Source organism: Alligator sinensis, unplaced genomic scaffold (assembly GCF_000455745.1).
Source record: "Alligator sinensis unplaced genomic scaffold, ASM45574v1 scaffold1295_1, whole genome shotgun sequence".
Classification (NCBI taxonomy): domain Eukaryota; kingdom Metazoa; phylum Chordata; order Crocodylia; family Alligatoridae; genus Alligator; species Alligator sinensis.
In genome coordinates, this window is record NW_005841880.1 from 1,139,611 (window position 1) to 1,160,867 (window position 21,257).

At 48.4% G+C, this 21,257-nt stretch overlaps 1 protein-coding gene across 3 annotated transcripts in view; it reads right to left on the reverse strand.

Annotated features, from left to right (window-relative positions):
• The window catches only part of STK11 (serine/threonine kinase 11), a 64,352-nt gene that overhangs the window by 5,576 nt on the left and 37,519 nt on the right, over nucleotides 1-21,257 (reverse strand). For 2 of the 3 annotated variants that reach the window (XM_025196415.1, XM_006017442.3), the window contains exons 7-8: nucleotides 16,134-16,191; nucleotides 5,036-5,229 (exon numbers count right to left, since the gene is read on the reverse strand). In XM_025196415.1, coding sequence (XP_025052200.1) covers nucleotides 5,036-5,229; nucleotides 16,134-16,191 — 252 coding nt within the window. Of the gene's footprint in view, nucleotides 1-1,462; nucleotides 2,823-5,035; nucleotides 5,230-16,133; nucleotides 16,192-21,257 lie in introns of those variants that run through there. The other variant, XM_006017443.3, reaches the window with a different exon arrangement.

Sequence of the window (21,257 nt, forward strand, 5' to 3'; positions counted from 1 at the left end):
AGAGGATGGAAACACATCTTTCCAAATGCTCACACTCTTATTTTTAGATTCAAGTCTTGGATGCCGATTCTAGCTCCGTCCTGAATGTGGAGGGTGGGATAGGGTGGGGGTGATGGGACTACCTCAGCTTGGTCTCTCTATAGGAGCCCAAACTGGGGTCCCGATCAACAAGACAGTTAATGATGCGGAGAGCAAGTTGGCAACATTTTTAAATAGACATTTCAGGATGAAGGCCACAAGCAAAAGTGCTTCATCTCGGTTATATCACACAGACATGCACACCCACCCGCCGCCACCACCACGGGAGCAGAAGACCGCGGCCCCCTCCAGAAAGGATGCCTTTCGATGTGGCCTGACATCCTAATGTCCTCTCTTCAGCGTGTGCCTCTGAAGAGCCATTTAGCACAGATCGAACCAAGGGCGCGGGAGGTTTCAGGCTTTCCGCAGAATGGCACAGATCTTTCAATAACCATTTAGAAATAAAAGCACCCTCTGAAAAGCCCCTTCCCTCCTCTGAAGGATGTTCGATTTAATGAGGTCCCCTCCCCCTCCTCAGTGGAACGCCCACCCTGCCAGTGATTCACGAGCTCTCCCGCTGCCCGGCGGGACCGCATCTAAACTGATCAGTCGTCCTCACGGGTTTTTATTTGAATGGAATCTCGGAGCGAGCCTGGAGGGTCCCGCCAGAAAGCTGCGAAGGGAAGAGGCATGCATGCTCTTTGCAAGCTGCCCCTTAATTCTGCAAACTCCGTGCAACCCCAGAACTCAGATCGTACCAGACCCTCATCCTTCTTCCTGTTCCCTCAACAAATTTGCTTTCAGATTTTACTCCCTGCAATGGCATTCTACAGGCTGCAAATATCCACCCCTTTTCAGCAGCTTGCCTATCCAGGCAGCTTCACTCTAGACAAATTCAATGCTTCCATTATGCTGCCTGGGTAAATGGACTTCCCCGTTTTAAAAGGATCTCAGTTTTCATCAGCATCAGACCAAAAGCCACTGGATAATAAACTGGACAGCAGTGACCCAAGGCAAACAGATCAGTTCTCGTTAGTCAATACCCAAACTGATCAAACCGGCTTCTGGCAGCGCGGATGTACTGTGCTCTCTCTCCTTAGCAGGTCACATGCACAGGATGAGTCGAGCCACAGCTCAATCTGCCCGACTTCAGGGTTCATGCTACGCTAATAATAAGGAAGGACCCAACTCCATCCTCGATTCCGGTCAGCATAATGGAGGGCAGCAGGTGGCTCAGAGCATCCAGCTCGCAATGACAGCTGAGCAGTCGGGGGACAACACAGCAGTGGGACCTTTGCGGTGGTCTGGACAAAGCTTTTTTGTGCTAGCGATCTGAGCGAGGCTGTGCAATTACTCTTCAGAACCTTTCAGTTACTTAATATCACCACTCAAGTCTTAAAACACAAGACAACACGTGGAATGGCGTGCACACCCACTCACCCACCCACCCACCGCTGCTCTGGGGGGCTGCTATTAAGCAGAGTTTCATGTCTCTTTGAAGCTGCACAAAGCAGGCGGGAGAACACTGAACATCTTTCAGTAATTTGCACGCCAGCTCGCTGACTGACAGGTCCCGTTTGGGTGGAAACGCTGCTGTTTGCAGGAGTATGGAAGAACGGAGACTGCTGCTCCAGCTACAGCCTCCCTCTGTCACGTGGCACCTGCCCACACTGGAGGCAAGAGCTGCCCCACGAGCAGGTAAATAATGGTGTTGCTGAGGGCTCAATCCTGCCTGGTGCAGGTGACTCTGTAAAGCATAGGGGAAAGGGCAGAGTGTGAGGCACAGACGCTGCATTAATAGGTTGCTGTAGCACGGGCCCCAAGTTCCTTCTACTAACAGCAGGTAAGAAACCCAGGAAGGGAGCTCAAAAATCACATTGAACAGGAGTACCTCTCCTCAGACACCCTGCGCATGGGTGTTTGGGGCTGAGCTCTGCTGGCTGCACAAAACAGTGCTTACCCTCATCTGAACCGGACAGAGCTCTTGCATACCTGCTACGCAGCTCAGCATCACCATCTGCACACAGATGCTGGGCTGCAGTCATCCACCTGACCCTACCGTGAACCACCAGGCCCAGAGCATCCCAAAGCGCGCGTTAATGAATGATTGGCTCAGGAGCTGCACTCCTGCACAGCTCTTCACCTTCATAACCCAGAGATACACATAGACAAGGAAAGCAAAGCCAGACAAAGAAAACCCAAATCAAACAATGTGGGGGTGGGGGGCAAGGCAAGTAGAACAGGCTGGCCCGAGGGACAGGTAACCATCTCAGTGCTCAACTCCACAGATACTTCTTTAAGACAGTTTCTTTAGTAAAATCACCTTTAAAATTAACAATGGAAGTTTCATTGCTGCTATCTACTGAGAGAGCTAACTGAAAAGAGACAAGGCTGGTTGGTTATCGCATGTGACAGTCCCACCCACTTAGTGCTGGCTTTCTTCCCCTCAGATCAGTTCCACACTGGCTTTGCCATGGCTAATTTTTGCTAAAGCAATACAGCAGACCCTCTTGCAGAACACATCTATCTATTTTTGAAGTAGTGCTGCCATCATGGCAATGGGAAAGTTCCCACCAAAGTCTGGAGAAGATTCTCCATTCCTAACCCAATGCCACTTGTTCAAGCAGCAGGAAGGGCGTCTAGGGTCTCTCTGCAGTATCTCTGGAAGCTAGACTACCCTTCACATTCCTCTTCTAGGATCCTGGCTGCTGGCAACTCGGCTTCCTCTCCAAATAACTCGGTGAGATCGCTCAGCTGCTCTGCTTTGTCCTCTCTAAGCCCTGCCTCAGCTTCTTCCTCTGCACCTAGGAATGCACAGGAAAGCGATAGAGCATGATTAGAGAGACAGACACAAAGAGGCCATCCCATGCATCCTTGGAGTCAGCTGCAGGAGAAAAATCAGGAGCACTACATCTAACAGCTCTATTGTGGATAAAATTCTGCCCGTAGCACCTCCTCAATACATGGTGCCATCAACAGGGATCTGAGTGGAAGTAGGTTAGTCTTTGGCCTCCAGTTCCGCACCCAAGGGCAGCTGCAGGTGAGCATGGCTATCAGACTTTGCTTCTTGATGTTGATCTCAAAAAGAGGATACAGGAGTGAGTTAAATAGTAAGGAATTTCAAACCTGGCTGCCAGCAGTCTGCGTTCATACACTGTGGGCTTCAACCAGGCCTCTGCTCCCAGCCGACGCAGAAAATAACTTTGGCAAGTTCTCTTCTCTCCCAACTGCTGCTGCTGTCTTTAGAAGCTCTCTAGAGAGTTGGCATTTCTTTTCAGAATTGAATGAGTTTAAAAATGGAACCCAAGGAACCTCCGCTGGGGAATGTGAGCAGCTTCTGGCCAAATGAACAGCCATCCAGACTACAGGCATTGGTCAGACAGTTAGAGAGTACAAGAGCAGAGAGAAAGAGCATGCCTGGTTCGGGCTTCCCAAGGGCCATCTCTCTGCAGGATGCCCAGCTGCCACAGGGACATCGATTCTCGATGGAAACAACAGTTATTATGAACAGCCCAAATGTCACCATTGAATTGGCAACAGAATTGTTCCTTTTGCTAATTAAACTCCCTTTATCTGGGCCTGCCAGTCCTGCCTCAGTCAGTGACCCACCTTCCTGTACGCCCAAATGGATGCCTACTTGGGGACTTAACAGAGATGTCACGCAACACGGGGCAAAGACTCTGCTGGCTTAGTGCATTTTGCTTGCATGTCGAGACATCAGCAAAACAAGGGAATGGCTCCATTATGCTGGGGCTCCACCCCAAGGTTTTCTTACATAGGATACTCAAGGCCAAAAGCTGTCCGTGTTTGCTTCATGGCCTCCGGGCTCCCCTACTGTTTCCTGACCATGTGTAATCATGTATAATCAGGGAGTCAAGAGCCAGACAAAGCAGAGGTGGTCTAGAGACAGCTCGTTGCACAGAAGGAGCCAGAAGGCGTGAGTTTTTGCTCACACCCACTGAAGCAACTGTCCGGCTGCCTGTCAGGACAGAATGTGGTCCAGTCTGGGTAATCCAACACCCACGGAGCTGGAGCTCTCCCTGGTAGCAGAGATGACTCATGCCCAGACGCTTAGGGTTGCCTTACGGTAAGGAATAAAAATCAGCTCCTCTACAAACAGTAGCAAATTCCCCCCTACTTAAAAAAAAAATGATTGTCAAGCCATCTGTACAGGAGTGGGGGAAACTAAAAACATGGGAGTAACTGTCAAAGCAGCTTATGGAACAGGAGCTTACAATCTCAAGCATATGAAATAACCCGAGTAGGGACAGGGAGAAAGAGCAGTGCTGCCACCTGCCACTGACATTATCCTGATAGCGACAAAGCTTTGCACAGGTGCCCACCCTCCACTTACCCTCCTACGTTTCAGGATTTAAATGCACAGAGAGACCGAGATTTCCAGAGCTCACTAAAGGTATCAGCCACATGCAATCCCCTTTGATTAACAGGGGTTGCACAGTTACATCCACTCCCTAGCTCTGAAAAATGTCAAGCTGTTTGTTTCTTTGTGGTTAACATTTAGGAGTCCCCCTCTGTCCATTTGAAAGGCAATCCTGTAGCTAGAGAGTCAAAGATCAGGGCAGGAGAATGAGCCTAACAACACTGAAAATGAAGTGCGGGTCCCTGAATGCTCCCTCCTATCCCCCAGTGTGCCCTCTGCTATGAGCACAGTCACGTAAGGCTGTGCTTCCACATAACCCAGATATTGTCTAGAAAAACTGGCTGTGGAATTAAGCATGCTGAGCAAAAGAATCCAGTAGGAAGAAACTATTGGCAGATGCATCAAAGGAAAATGGTGTGTAGGTAATGCACAGGAAGGGGTGTCCTATTTGAGAGAGAGAAAAACAAGCCATCTAGAGCTCCAAGACTCACTCAAAAGACCGCGCGTCACTCGCACCCACTTCATAATCAACAGGCTTCTCTCATCTTCCGAGAGATTTAGTCTGTCAAACCTCAGGCCCTCTCTACATAACAAGCAGTTACTCTGGCCTTCAATTCCACCACCCCTGTCTCTTACCTGGTACAGTGAAGTCCTGAGTGTAGATGATATCATCTTCAATGTCGTACAAGTCATCATCTTCTTCCTCATTGTAGCCATGCAGATCTTCCAGATAAGGCACCACCGTCATACTCCTCCACCTGTCCTTTGTCTCTGGGCTGGGAGGGATGGGGACCAGAGCCTCTGCCTGAGCGTGTTTCTTACGAAACCAACTGTAAAGAGTCCAAGGTGCAGAACGTCAGTCTGGTTCCTCTTTCTACAGCACCACAGGAAGCTCCTGGCAGTTTGAGATTTTCCACCCGCATCATATCAAAGCTACGTGGTTTTTTTGTTTATGGACAGCCTCTTGGTCTGGTTTCTGCCCTTGTAGGTTTTTGAACGAGCAACACTGTGGAGATGCCAGCATCTTGGCTTCTTGTCTCCACTGTTCAGCTGTAGGAGATAATGGAACAGCTACGAGAGCCAATGTGAATAAAAAAAGGGCATCCACACTACTGGTTGCCTTTCAACTAAGGGGAAGCTCTGATGACCTACCCTCCTTGCTCCAGAAAGCTATGTCTGGCAAAGCAAGAGACGCACGCTGCGAGATAAACCTAACCGTGGGACAAATATCCATAACAGCATGGCTGGAAATAGGGGCTGGAGCCTTCCATCTCGAGATCACCCCTCTTGAGTCTGGTCAGAAGCGACACAGAAAATGAACCATGGCCCCACCACTTATGTGCAGGTAGTTCTTCAGCAGCAGGGCTGATGCACCTTGGCAGAGAGCCGTGTAAGAGAAGCTTGCCCTGCAGCTGTCTGGGCTATACCTCTTCTGCAGGGAGGGGAGGGAATCCTACAGCTAGGGCTGACAATCAGACACCTCCACTCAGCGTTTGAGCTTCAAAACAGCACAGGAGGAAAAAAGAATTCACAGCAGAAGAGTTTAAGAACGACAGGTCTTTATCCCCAAATTGCCCTCCAGCAGGCAATTCCCTGAAGGATTGCAGCAAAGCCTCTTCATGCTTTACCTTTCCACCCCACCCTTGTCTCGGTGGAATTGAGTACCATGTAATCCCTTGCCCATGGAGCTGCTATAAGTTTGGCATCTGCCCAGGGAAGAAACTTGGCACTGGAGGCCATTCCTAATCAGATTAAGAGGCCAATTGTCTTGCATCGTGTCTATATCACAGGAGTCAGACAGGTGGCCTTTTACATCTTGTGACAGAGGCACTCCAGAACAGCTGCTGGCGTTGGGTGCTGGCATTAAGAACAGAGTTTCCGAGACGTCCCCCCAGGCCCCTGCACGCCCAAGGCTGCGGTAGAAGAATCCAGTGTCGTTCTGCTTCCACCGACACTCAAAATTCCACACGCCTGTAACAGCTTCTGCACGCTCACACGCAGGTGCCTCAGACACACTCTGCCATCTCTGGCAAGCGCCCGTTCCCCCAGTTATGGGCCCCTGCTAATGGAATGATGTGGGTGCCGGGGGATTAACACTGGCCATCCAGTTGCTTCCTCCCACCCCGTGTGAACTGTGCTGTTGTGTGGCTTCGTATCTGGCGTGCAGAGTGGCAGGCTGTCCCCAGCGCCTCTGAGGCTGTTGCATCAAAGCATGTTGTTGGCTTGCTCTAGGAGGGTTGCTCACCCCCCACCCCCATGCAGAAAATGACAGAGAGGTTTGAAGCAAATACTGGTGAAGTGCAGCTGGGTTCCTGATTCAAACCCTGCTTTTGTACCATGGGCTGGGTGTTAATGAAACCATCAAGCCACTGCCTGAGATTGTAAGATTTCTTCTCCAATTAAATGATTTTAATTTCAGGGTCCAGAGGCGCTGCTGTAGGGGTCAGAGACGGATATCCTTTGAATCTACTCGGTGGAGGGCACTAGCAACACAAGCTTCACTGCACGCTGCACCCTGCCTCAAAATCTGGCAGGGAAGGCTTGAGAGTTTGTCTTCATTCCCTATTTGGTTCTTGGCCTATTTGCACTGCCTGCTTCAGACAGTGCTAGGTGCAATGCAAATGTTTAGTTAGTTGGTGGCGTGTGCAGACATCAGAAATAGCTTCCAGTTCAAATCCATCACAATAGCCAGTTGACTGGGGTCAGGAGGGGTGAGCTGAAGGGTTCGAACGAGGCTGTTGCAAACCTGAACCATCTGCATGCTATCACTTCCACAACAATGTGATGTTCTGGTGGAAGTATCCACTAGAATGTCTCATTCTCATTGGGATAGACCAATTAGTATTCAAAGCAGCAGTGAACCCTTGTTTAAAACCCTGCTTTGCAATTAGCAAACACGATTTGGAAATAAAAGTTATGAAGCAGCATGAAAGGGATTAGATTCAAATTTAAATTTGAACTCCCTGGAAAGATTCTCAACTCCCCTACCCCATGTGAGGTTTGCTTTAAAAAGACAGCAAGAGATCCAGAGTAAGCAAGACCTGTGCAGCCATTTTCAAACTGAGAAGGCATGAAATTTTGCCTTTATGCATTCCCTTTCATTCCCCAGTGAATTATTTCCCAGTCTCCTATTTTTCCCGGGTTCACGGTGGACAGCTGGATTAGAAGCAGCAGAAACAGTCAGCTACAACAGCTCAGAATTTTAAGTGCTCAGTCCTGGCAGTTCTTCCTGCCTGTAAGTACTCTGAAGATGGTCCTTGGAGAAACAACACCAGATGTGGGGTTTCATGGATGGGCAGTGAAGCCAACAACACCGTGCGGCAAGAAGTACCCGCTCTGTGACTAAGTGGCAGTGCTCTGCGTTCAGACTGCATTTCTGAACACCTGCCCCTCCGGGGGACCTAGGATGAGTTCTGGCTTTTCAGGAAAGTTTACTAAAGAGGGTGCCCCCAAGTTGCTAGTGCATTCTGGGAAAGAACGCCTCTGCAGAGGCTGATGGAGGATTTGGGATTTTTGTGGATGGGGAAAACCCAGCATTTGTGAGCCTGGCATTTCAGTTTGTGATTAATCTAGAGAGGGACGTGGGAAAGATACCGGCTTCGAGATCTCAGAAGGGCCCGGGAAACTCGCACGTCCTGTGAACATTCAGATCTCTTGTACAGTAGGAAGTCTGCTCAAAGCCTATTGTACTGGAGTCCAGGATGCAAAGACATTCTGTGATATATGTTGGCCTCTATTGGCTTGGAGCTCTTAGGCTTGAAATCAGCCTCTTGCTCTGCAATAAGAATAAGAATATGGCCACCAAGAGCTGGCCAGAACCTTTGTAATGAAGTAGCTCCTGAGACCTAGAAGATTTATTTCAAAACACTGACAGTGCCACACAGGAAATACAACTCTCTGTGCCTCAGATCTTGCAATCCGAATGGACAGACCATGCCCTACAAACCACCCTGAATGCTTGAAAAGTTACTATTCCAGGTGGAGGTTGATGTTCATCACCTGGTTTTTCTGTGTGAGGCGTAGCAGTGCCAGAAGCCTAGGGGGAAGAAGTGGGCTTTAATGAGTGGGATCAGGGCAGGCCAGATTTGTCAGTCAGACCCATTCAAACCATTGAGCTTAGTCATCATCACTATAATGAAATGCAAGAGCATTCTGGCTACTGGGCCATCAAGGCAGGAAGCCAGCAGGTCCAACCCTCCTGGATGCTGGTCAATAATTATGCCTGCCTTTGAGATGGCTCTTTCAATGTTGTGCATGGCACACAAAACCCTGTGCTAGCTGGCTCATTTGATTTTCTTTCCTTGGGGGACTGCTTTTATCAAGGAAGTAACTGTCAAGACAATGACTTCACCCTGAGCTGATGTGTTCTGGCAAGATTGTTTAGTAGAGCTACTTTGAGACCCAACAGAGCCACCAGCTATTTTTCCTGTGGGCAATAGCACTGGAGGGAACCAAAATCTAAATGACAGGGAGAATGAAGCAAAGGGTACAGAAAAAGAGATCAAAGTGAAAACATGCTCACAGTTGTCGATAGAGGGGATTTTGAAGGGAGAAGGCCTAGAAGTCTCTAGCAGCTAGTGTTTTTGTTTTGCTGTATTTCAGCTCTGCCTCTTTCCTTCCTCCTGTCCTACTTATCAGGAGAGTAAAAATAGGTTTTATTAACAGCTGAAACCTGAATCACTATACTGTAGTCATACTGATTTCTTCCTCTGGGAGGTGAATTCAAACATTTACATATGTATGTATGCTAATAAGATGTAGAGCAAGTGGAGAGCCGAGTTTCAATGAAGTACAAAGGAAACCAAAGACCTGTTGGAAGGAGCCTCTCCAATAGCAGAGTGCTGCCTATCACGCCTCAGAGATAGGGGCAAGATGATTCTCTGAGCTTTGAGGAAACCACAGTCTTAGAATTGGGCAAAAGGTTAGTACTGCTAAAGCTACTGGCTGCATCAACTCTCAGTCTGGCTAAAGTGATTAGTGGTTGCTTTGTCAGAAGGTGCCTGTTGTCCTAGAATGAATGAAGTCCACAGTGCAAGAGCGTATGCAAGGCCAAGTCCCTTCCAGACCCCACACTGAATACTGACACCCTGAAGCATGTGACTGAATTGGGAAGCCTTTGAGAAGAGAGGTATCCGATGTCATTGCTTAGTCCCCAGTGCCATTTCATTGCTGCTTACTGGGAGAAACTCACTGGGAACAAAAGCATCTGTTCACTGTGTTAAATAGACTGGTGCTGGGATGGGAGAAGGAAGGTCTCTTGCAAGTGCCGCTTGCCCAAAGCACGGCTCCAGGAAGAGGCAGATTCATTTGGAGCTTCTGAAATGTTTCTCCTTCTCCACTCTCAGCCATTTGCACCAAAAATGCAGAGCAGCAGTGGGGAGGTGGAGGGTGGGGGTGTGGAGAAAGAGACCCTTTCTTGATACTTTTGCCGGTGGGGCGAAAGAATGAGACATGGAAACTCTGGGGTGGCTGCAGCAGTATTAGCGACAAAGCCACCAGTTCAAAGTGACGTCTGGCGGGGTTAGCTGTAAATCGACAGGGAGCGACAGAGGGCGGGGGTCAGAGACTGAGACTCTCGGCCTGAATGAAAAGAAATCCGAATGGAAAGGCAAATGAGTGCGTCATGCTCAGAGTCACAATTCCCTGCTCCTTTCAAGTCGTACTTCAGCTTTGCCTCCTCTGTGACTCACTAGGCAGGGCTACAGCTTTGCAAGTGTTCCCAGCTAATTCACTTCCCATTCTGGGTCACCGATTTTAAACTGGCTTATTTCAGATAAGGACAGACCTCTCCAGTACCATGCAGCAAGCTCTTTAAGCCATATATTGCCCACCAGTCACAGCCATGTGCAGGCACTGGCTTAGGCAGTCCTGATACTGCACAGGGCTACCAGCAACATCCTGATTTATTCAACAGATCTCATGCAGGAAATTAATGGAGAAAGCAGCTGCACAGCCACAAAGCCAGCGCCTGTTAGTAGCAACAGGTGGGTGCCCTGGTGCTATTCTGCTCCTCAGCAGCTGTTGCTGTTATAGGAAGTATTATCTGAATACCTGGCAAGGAAAGGTGTTCCCAGGTGCAATGCTACTGTTGCTCTTACCAGGTGCTGCTGCAAATGGACACCGACTTGTACCCACTGGGAAAGGCAAGGTGGGTGTTCTGATGCAGTGCACCAGCTACACTGACTCATGACATCCAGAGGTCAAAATTCCCATTTCTCCAGTCTCAAGGAGTGGTTCAGCAAGACCCGGAGATAATTAGGGTGAGCCATCTCTGCAGCTGTTACTAACCACAAAGATTGTAGTTCGGGCTTACACAAGAGAAGAGCAGGAGCAAGAATGGTGCTCAGAGCACAGATGGAGGTGTTCGTTCCTTTAACATGCCATATATACTCACATTAAGAAACTCATCCGTAGAGGGTGGGTAGCAGAATTAAAAATTCCAACCTTGTGCCTGGGAATAAGCAAGACTGAGCAGGGAAAGGGCTTGTGCTTTCCGCGATAGTCCCTTACATCTAGAGCAGAATTTGCAGTCTGTCACCAAGAAGCAAGACAGATGGAAAAGGCCTATTAGATCACAAGGTGCCACCCAAAATACCTGGAATAAGGCCACGAGCATGCACAAAACCTTCAAAGGGAAGTATCATAGCACTGTAAAAACAGAGTCCTTGGGTTTTAGTGCCTGGATCTCCGTGGCAAGAAGAGGCATCTGCTGAAGAAGACTTTCAGGAAAGCAAGAAGAGAGAGTGGCACAATAGCTTCCAGGACATCAGGATTCATAGATTGTAAGGCTGGAAGGGACCTCAGAAGATCATCGGGTCCAGCCCCCTGCACCAAGCAGGAAAGATAACTGGGGGTCAGATGACCCCAGCAAGGTGACTGTCCAGTCTCCTCTTGAGGATTTCCAGGGTAGGTTATTGCACCATCTCTGGAGGGAGCTTATTCCACAATCTGGACACCCTGACTGGGAAGAAGTTTTTCCTAATGTTGAGCCTGAAACGGTCTTCCAGAAGTTTGTGGCTTACTCCTGTTTTCCCCAAGGGAGCCCTGGTGAACAGTTGTTCACTGAGCCCTTGATGTACTCCCCTGATATAGCGATAAGCTGCTACCAAGTCCCCTCTCAGCATTTTCTTTTCCAAGCTGAAGAGTCCCAGGTCCCTCAGCCCTTCCTCATATGGCTTGCCATGCAGGTCCCTGATTATACAGACGGGCCCTTCTCAGGACTCTCTCAAGATATGCCATGTCCTTGTTGAAGTGCGGTGCCCAGAACTGGACGCAGTCCTCCAGCTGTGGCCTCACCAATGCCGAGTGGAGCGGAAGAATCACTTCCTTGGTTTTGCTGGAGATGCATCAGTTGATGCATGCCAGGGTATTGTTAGCCCTGGTGGCTACAACATTGCACTGCCAGCTCATGTTCATACTGTGGTTTATTAATACCCCCAGGTCCCTTTTGTTCGTGGTGCTGGTCAGTTTGGCACTAAGCCTGTAGGTGTGTAGGGGACTGTTCATCCCCAGGTGGAGCACTTCACATTTCTCAATGTTGAACTTCATCTGGTTCTGACTTGCTCACCTTTCCAGCCTGTCTAAATCTGCCTGTATCTGTAGCCTATCTTTAAGCGTGACCATGCTTCCCCATAACTTGGTGTCATTGGCAAACTTGGCCAGCGAGCTCTTTACCCCCATACCCAAATCACTGATAAAGATATTGAAAAGTACTAGACCAAGCACCGACCCCTGTGGGACACTGCTGCCCACTTCTCGCCAGGACAACACAGATCCGTTCATTAGGACTCTCTGGGTCCTACCCCACAGCCAGCTTCCTACCCACCCGACTGTCTCGCAGTTATGCCCGCAATCCTTCAATTTTCTCGTAAGAACATTGTGGGACACCAGATCAAAGGCTTTCTGGAAATCAGGATCGGGCACTGGTCTTGCCAGTGACCTTGCACTTCTGTCGATAAAAGCTGAGGTGCTCCCTTTCATTATTAACTGCTGCAATCGTATCTATGACCAAACAAATCGAGTGCGACACTTCTGGGGAAGAAGGCAAGATGGTTGCCCTGGTAACAAGAGACAGAGGTACGATTCTGCATCCACTTCATCACTTTCGATTTTCTTTTTAAGTGCTGCAGCAGGGTCATTGAATTAAAGTTACAACACGCCGTTTACGAGCATTAAGCCCTTCCATAACACTGCAAAGCACAGAGGAGATGATGAGCGATCCACTGGGAACTGAGAGGAGGTCTCTGGCTCTCGGCAGCATCTCTGTGCTGTCATCTCCGAGGTGCTTACAACAAGGCAGTGGAAAAAAAAAAATCATGACTTGAACTATCAAGGCTGGTTGCTCCAAACAGCATGCAACTAGTTCTGGTTGGAGGGAGCAGGCTCCAAGACCTTTCATTATCACTCATGGGCCAGGCTGTAATCAGCTTGTAAACGAATAATTTGCCCCTGCATGGTGGGCTGGGAGAGTTTTAATTCATTCCATTTCAGCTGATCCTTAGTGCGACTGTGCAGCTGGCTCTGAAGGAGCTGCATGGACACAGAAGAGGCGGGGTAAGGCTAACATCTCTTGACCTAGAACTAAAATAATACCAAAAAATCTCCTTAATCACACATGTAATACTAGAGGATTTAGTTTTATGGATGAGGAGCAGCAGAGGAAGGCACCTGACAGAAGCCAAAGCACTGCAGGCAAGCTTTTTTCCCCCCCATCATCCAGAATCCATAGGGCTTGTCACGTCTCCTATTTCATGCTGGGGAGTGGAGCTCCTGTGCTATGCAGCAAGCAGCTCAAAAAAGAAGAGAAAAGAAAAACAACCAACAAAATCAAAGCCCTGGGAAAACCATGGGAAGCAACAGGCAATCCACAAGTAATAATAAAAGGACCTTGGACCCTGCCCCTTCCAACCAGAGCTAGTTGGGTGCTGCTTGGAAAAAAAATGAGCCATGGTAGCTCAATTTGCAGTTTTCAACTAGGGCACAGTGAGCATGCATTCACTTGGTGAGGCCTTTCTGACCTTCATTCGCTCTGGCATTCACTAGGCACTTTCATAGCATCACTGTCTGAGCACTGGGGAGCAAGTAATACCCCCATTTTATAGATGAGGGAAACAGAGTGCGGAGAGGGGACCTGCTGTCTGCATGGCCAGCGTAGAGGTGTCTGTACTACTGCAGGCAGTGCATATTTCTTTGAAGGCCTCAATGTTATAGAAAGAATAACCATAGGCTTCAGTCAGTGGTCAAGGCTCAGCCAGGTTATTAACTACAAAGCACCTACTCGCTAACGCTTGTGGCCAGTGGGCTGCAATGCGTCAGCCCTTAGGCTGTGGTAGGGTTCTGGCACAACTTGCACGTAGGGTTCCCCAGGCCAGCAGTTTTCTACCTTCTACAGGTCCCAGGAAGCAGAGAGTCTGCCCTGTATCCCTGCATCAAAACTGATCGTCTTCGTAGTGTCCCTGAGAATGGCTTTTCACCATCTGCTGGAGGACAACCCCCTGCTCGACTCTGCTTGCTCCGTTCAATTTTTACCTGAATAGTGCTCGTCTAAAATTGAGGCACAGCCCTTCCCATGTCATTCTTTAAGCAGTGCCAAGAGGACAGAAGCTGTTGGGTCCTTTGCTGCAAGGCAAGCTTCCCTCTGAGACAGCAATGGACAAACCCATCTATAGCCCAAGGATAGCCAGCAGCACTGCAGTGCTTGATGTAATTACTGGGATGCCACAGCAGGAGAATTGAGGCAGATACTAATAGGGGAGAAAAGCCTGTTAAGAGGCACTAGCTAAACTCACAGAGAACTAATGAGAGATTAATCCCTGGAAATGCTAGCCTACCCTATTTGCAGAAAGGGAGTCTCTACACCTCTCTCTCAGTACTGGGAGGACAGGAGCTGGCCCCTAGAAGAAGGGAAGCTTTGTCCTTGATGCATGAAAATTTGCAACTGCCCTTTGGGTCAGGCTCTATTTTTTTCCTGCTCTCCGACTATGTGCAGGGTGTCCGGAGAGACCTCTTCGTTTCCAGCCAGGAGACGCTGATGCAAAAATCTCAGTGCCACAGGGGAGGAGAAAGCATACAAAGCGCTGGATAACCACCTCAAGCACCTGGCAGCTTGCAATACACTGCAGCCCTGACTTCCCCATCTTTGAGGGGCCCCCTCGCAGCAGTTCCTGCAAAGCGGAGGTAGAGATGGTGGGGGAAGACTTTTGTGCCTCCAACATCTATTAGCCCATTTCACAGACTTAATTCCTGACATGCTTAGATGCAGCACTCTGATGCAGCACTAGCCTAGCTGGGCAGTAAGTCAAGCACCACCTTACTGAGGCTGTGGTGAACACGAGGGTTATTAGCTAGCAAGAAGGTACAATGGAAGGCTCCCAAGGTGGGCCAAGCAAAAACATTTGGCAGCAGTACTCAGCGGTGGAGAGGGGGAGGGTTCCAGAATCAGCCTCCACATAGGGCTATAAAGGCCAGGTAGCCAGAAGCTTAAATGCTGCATAAGCAGGAACTGCCTCCTCCACCCAGTGCCTTCTCCTCTGCTGAGGTTCCACCATTGCAAGCACGTACTCCATCTCTCTGCCTAGCCAGCCAGCCAGCACATGGAGGCCTTGGAAAGATGAGACAGTATGTCACTATTAAAAGGGTTAGGGTGGTAGTTTAACTAACCCAGCAGCTATATTTTTAAAAGGAGCCATCTTCAAAAGAGGGCAGAGCAAAGGTCTTGATCTTTGCTGGTATTGAAGCTGTACCTCCATGGGGTACCAGTGCAGTTAAACCGCCCTGGTTTTGATCCAGTGCTTATTCAGACACCTCCCATGCCATGATATTCACCAGGGATCCCAGAGCATGTGGGCTACAATTCTCTCTTCTGTGAAAATGCTACAAGGGGAAGCAGTGCTGTTCCTGCCTGCCGGCACTGGGAGCCAAGCATGCCCATTACCTTCCAGGACCTGAGCCTCGTTTTGACCCGATTCCCAAAAAAGCTTTCTGGGCAAGCTTGTGGGCAGGAGCTCTGCTGAGCAGCTGCAGTCCAGCAGGCAGCTCTGCATGTCCTCAGAAGCACTTCCTATTCAAACAGGAGATAAGCTAATGCAGCCTCCGCGCAGAAGCATCCTCATGATGCTTTTTGTTCTTGTACTTTTATCCGCCCAGGAAATCTCTGCTCAGAGGCAGCATGTTCAAACAGAGCCTTAAAAAACCTCCGAGATAACGGGGCCTTTTTTTCTTCCCTTTTGACAATGGCAGATGAAGGGTGAGGGTGCGGGGGAAGAGAGAGAAATACTCCCATTGCACTGGAACCTCATGGAGAGCAGATACCGAGGGTCACCTCTGCCATTAGACTGAGCATCCAGAAGGAGAAAGAACACACTAGTGACAATCCATCCTTTCATAGCCTCAGCTTCAAGATACCCCCACCTCACTCCCATACATTACCGGACCATCAATCTCATTATCCATAACCAGTCACGCTCAGAACACATTCCCAGCCCATTCATTATTTACCCGTTAGCAATTCAAATGCTCCAGCCGGATGCTTAAAAGAAAAGAAAAATAAATAAATAAAAGAGCCACCTAGATTTGCATGCAGGCTGCCCGAGTTCCAGCAGAGCTGGAGGAAGAAGAGCTAGCATTTTCCATGTGTCTGCTGTCAAAAGGAAAAACAAGTTCAGAGCAATAGTACAGGTACATTAGCATAAGGGGCAGAAAGAGAATGACTAATAGGAAGAAGCTGAACACTCACTTGTGCTGCCTTATCTGCTGTATTGAAAATCTCTTGGCTGGGTCATATTCAAGCATCCCTGAAAAAGGAGGAAAAAAATCCAGGTGTGATTCACAGGCACTCAACCAAGGTGGAGACAGGAAGCGCCAAGCCCTTCCCAGCCCCAGCCCCTCCATTACAGGAGACCCTCTGGCAGTAGGAACTCAAGGAGGCCTTCATCTCAAAATGAGCAGCTTGGATGAACCAAGTCAGAAAATTTAGGGTCAAACACCCCAGCTCTGCCACTAACCGGTGGAAAGACTCACACAAACCTGTTCCTCAGGTCTCCCCAACTGTTGAGTTGGGGAGATAAGTCTTTCCTTCTTTCACACCATCAACCAGCATTGGCTCGTAAACCCAAACACTCACCCCCATATCCCCAGCCAAAACACCAGGCGACATCTCATTTCACAGAGAATAGTATTCAGCCCATACCCCAGGGAGGCAAAGCTTTTTCTGTGGTGTATACACATCTGCACAGCACACCAGGAGCTGCAATCTAGGCACAGGCTTCCTTCCCTGAAGCGCATCTAGGGCAGAGTTATCTATAATGGCAGGCTGTTGAACACAGCCCTGTTCTCTTAGCTGGAATGCCTGTATTCACCTGTCAGCTACTGAAATATTGAAGGTTGGGGGGGGGGGGGGGGGGGGGGGGTGCATGTGTGTGGGGGTGCTTATCACCACTATTTTTTGCTTAGACTATCTAGTAGGGAAGGGAATGGCTCTCGCAAAGGCAGACCCCCCACGCCCTTATCCTCTGAAGACTAAACTACAAATTCCATCTCTTATTCTTAGGAAAGTACCATTGCTCAATAGAAGGAGAAACAGTGAGTTGATGTAAAACTGAAGAGGAACTAATGAATTCACTGTTTCAGCACCTACATCAGCAGCCTGCAAGAGAAAGGCACTCCTCAAGAAACCTTGCAGAAATGACAGATCTCCTGAACACAAGTGTGCTTGGTGCTGTACAGAGATTGGGACATAAGAAGATTACACTCAACCCCAAGATGCTCAAACTAGCATTTCAGGCACCCTATGGAGATGCAACTGATGCTACCCTGGGGCTTTTAGGAGGTGAAGGATTCTAAGCAGGTTTGTAAAAGTCCAAACAGCAGAGGCTAGAACTGACAAGCCTTGCAGTAGTGCATAGAGGAGGTAGGACTGGAGAGGGCATTGAATCCAAGCACTAAAAGGCTGAGAGGGAGAAGGGAGGGGGTAGGAGAACAGAGCAGAAGGGGTAAGGAGGGAATCTGCAGTAATATCAGATCACAACGTCCAAGAATCAAGACTAGGAGGAAATGGATGCAGAAGTCAAACGGGAATCAGTAGAGGGATAAAATAAGGGGAGAGGAAACATTTGTGGCAATTGCCTTTTGGAAGGAAAAAGAAGGCAAGAAAAGGATTGCCATGGCTGAGAAAGTGGGTTTCCTCAGTATGATTGGAAACACTGATGGACTTTTGAGAGAAGACAAAGGGAAAGAAACATGAGCAGAGAATGAGAAGATCCAGAATGATGTATTATTATAAGCCTGATTATCAGGAGGATATCAGCAGTCATGGGTATGGGACCTGTAATGACTTTCCCTTTCTTCATTATTAAAGTTTTGCAGGTAAAACTGCAGGAATGGTCCTCTACAATTATAGGGGTATAGGTTATATCTGTGTTGGTCTAAGGACATAGGCAGACAAGGTTCTTTGGGTAAATCTGATCTCTTTTATTAAACCAACTCAAATAGTTGGAAAAATTGGAGTTGGTCTAATAAAAGAGATTAGATTTACCCAAAGAACCTTGTCTGCCTTTACAATTATAGCCTTTCAGAGCCACAAGAAGGGAGCCAGCAAGAGTCTTGGCAATTGCAACATAGCCTCTGAAGAGGTCCAAGCTCTCAGCTCAACAGCACTGTGGATAGCTCTCAGCAGAAAGCCAGAAGCTGTCAAGCAGCACCAGGACGGTGACGGGTAAGGGTCGAGAGCAGAGAGAATTGAGGGAGCAGAGTAGCAGTGGGCTGAGAGCACCACTGAATGCAGGGGGGGCAGCCTGGAGGCCCCAGCCAGTGCTATGGTGGGGGAGTGGTAAAGGACATTTCAGGTACAACACAGAGCACGTGAGACTGTTGCAGCCCTGTGGAAAGGACATGAGTGAGTGTGACCAACTGCTACAGTCCAGGTGAAGAGCAGGGGACCAGCCTACAGAACTGCTGGGTCCAGAGGGACACAATAGCCTTCAGCTGTCACATGCCAGAGCAAGTCCCTTCACACACATGAAGTAACCCAGCACACAACTGCCGCAAAAAATCCCTTGCAAAAGAGATTTTCCAGCTACTTTAAGCCACAGAAAGCCTGACCAGGGAAGAGACGTTAAGGGATAAAGAATTCTGGCTCAGAACAGAGTCTGAAAGGCACTGACACCCTAGCAGCTCCTGCCAGCCCTACATATGCTAGCCTCTCAGTTCTCCAGAGGTGGGCAAGATGCATAGTGAAAACCTGCTCTACTGCCTCCCAGTCAGTTAACAGGATTTTAAACAATGTACTGATGGGTGGCCAATCCCATTATGGTTTTTGCTATGCCGAAGAAGGGCTCTCTGATCAAAAAGAGCACTGTACACAGAAAACAGGCAAAGGGTGGGTGGGCGGATGGGGGAACCTGGAATTACTTTCCCTTTGGAAATTGCAAGGTAGCTTGCTTACCAAGGTGATTTAAATAAGGCCTGGTGAGGCTGACAACAACACTCTGCTAATGGTAAGGGCAACGTGGGATGTCAGAGCCACTTTGCATTGTTAACAAGAGCTCGCTCCAAGAAGTCGAGGGAACCCCTGCAGCTAAAAGGTGCCTCTGTACCCGCTACCAATATCCGCATGCACAAATCAAAACAGCCAACGCCATGAGGGCTCAAGGGTTAAGACAAAGCAAACTAGGATTTTACGCTGGCTCTCCTGGGACTAGAAAGCCACAGAACCTGTGGCTCCCCTACAGTCACTAGGACTAACTACAGCTGGGAATGTGCCCTTGCCACCATTAAAGAGACCTCAAAGGTCAGTTCCTGTTGGACAGGGGCACATGCAAGAGGCTGGATGGAGTTGCTGGGAATATATTTCTGTCACCACAGGCTGAATCCATGCATACACATGCCCTAAAATCCACCTCCAAAGCACCACCTCATGGCAAAGGACTCTTGCCCCCTTCACTGAGGCATGAAGTTCCCAGTGACAGAGTCATTCCTGCCCCAGAAGAGAACAGCGATACGTCTCTCCCCTGCTCAGAAACAATTAACACAGCTGTCATGCTGCTCCAAGAACCCACAGGCTTGTTCCAGTCTTGATGTGCACCCCTCCTGCCCTGACCAGAGGCTCAATAGCCAGGTTTTGCTTTCCCCATAACCAATTAAAAGCCCCTTTGGGGTCTGAGCCAGTGGCACATGCTTGTTTCCTGTGGGCAAAGGAATGGCTTTTAACCAAGCCATCAAATTCTACATGTGCAAAAGGAGGTGGACAGAATTTAGGGGCCCAGAGCAATGAATCCCGAGTGAAGACAGGTGCTCAAGCCCCAAAGAAGAGCGAGATTTAAGACGCAGCCTCGGCTTCAGCTTTGCCTACTGGGCTCTGTGCTGGGCTGTTGAGATGCACGACTCTTCCCGTGCGTTGCATGTGAAGCCAGAACACCTACTGCAGGGCTGTGGGCTCCACTGTGGGCCAGGCTCCTAGAACACAAACACCGCAATACTGAACCTCACAATGCCCAAGGCCCTTTGAGGATCTAGCCCACAGCCGGTTACTGCATCTTAGTCATTGCTATTCCAGGAAGCAAGGAAGCTGGCAAACTGCTTTCCCCAATGGATGCCATGACACAGGGAAGGCTCAGCTACGACCAAATATTTTATCAGACTGATAGCGAATGCAGCCTTTAGGGGATTTTCTTCACCCCTGGGTTGCTTCCAGTGGGTATTTTCTCTTCTGTATTCCAACATGTGTACGTCAGAGCCCAGCAGCCTCCTCCCTCCCTATTTATCTTGCAGAAGAAATAATTGGAAGATAGGATGAGAAAGAGGTTCAAAGGAAAAAAAAAAATCCCACACCTAATTAAATATCCTATTAGTAAGATTATTAGACAGTCACTTCACAGCTGAGCTGCTCAAGCTGTTTTATTTTTAAAGAGACAGTACTGGAGCGGTGGGAGATGATTTTACACAAGGTCAATAGACATGGAAAGCTGATGCTGGTTGGGTTATTTTTAATGTTGTCAGAAATGAATAAATCGGGCAAGTCTCCCTCTAAAAATCAGAGGCTTTAAAAAAAAAAAAAAAAAAAAAAAAAAAAAAATCCTACTTCAGGAGGATGTCTCTGAAGCGTAGCCTGTCATCAATTCTAGCTGAATTTTCTGCCAACTGAAGCACACAAAACTGCACAGGCCAGCTCATCTTGGCTTTCCTAAACATGGCAGGTTTGTCTCAAAGCTGCTGCACTTTTTCAGAGTGTGTCTCCACCTGGAATATTTTGTTGGGGTGTTGCATAGGAGTTAAGGTACATTCCTCACTTGGTTGCTCTGACCCCCTCGGTTGAGGCTTACGCATCAAAAGGCAGCTTAAGAAATGGCAGTGCTTGCAAAGAAATTTACAGCAATTACTAGATAGAGCAGGTAGAGGCAGAGAATGGAGGTAACAAAAAAGGAAGCGTCTAAGGGAGGTTATAAAAAAGGGAATAATAGTACTGATTAGTAGTGACTATGGCGCAATGGAGACATGCATTGTTCTCAGATAAGGTACAGCAATTAAAGAAGCAATGAAGATAGCTAGAGCCAAAAAAGTCTTCAGTTTAAAGGCAAAGAACTGTTTCTGGGCAATTCTTGAAAGAAACAAGAAAATGTAATCGGTGTAAATGTAAGTCCATGGATTCAGTGGGATGAGTCACTTACAGCAGTTCTGTGGCTAGAGCCCTGTATTGAAAGAGAGACTTCATAAAGACAAAAACATCATGTACTATTCACCCGTCAAATCATCTAAGAGTGTCTGCCCACAATAACCACACATTCTCTACCATTTACGGTAAAGATTTCTATGCAGTTTATTTGGGAGTAGAAACGAGACGCACTGGAACCGAGAGATTCTTCAG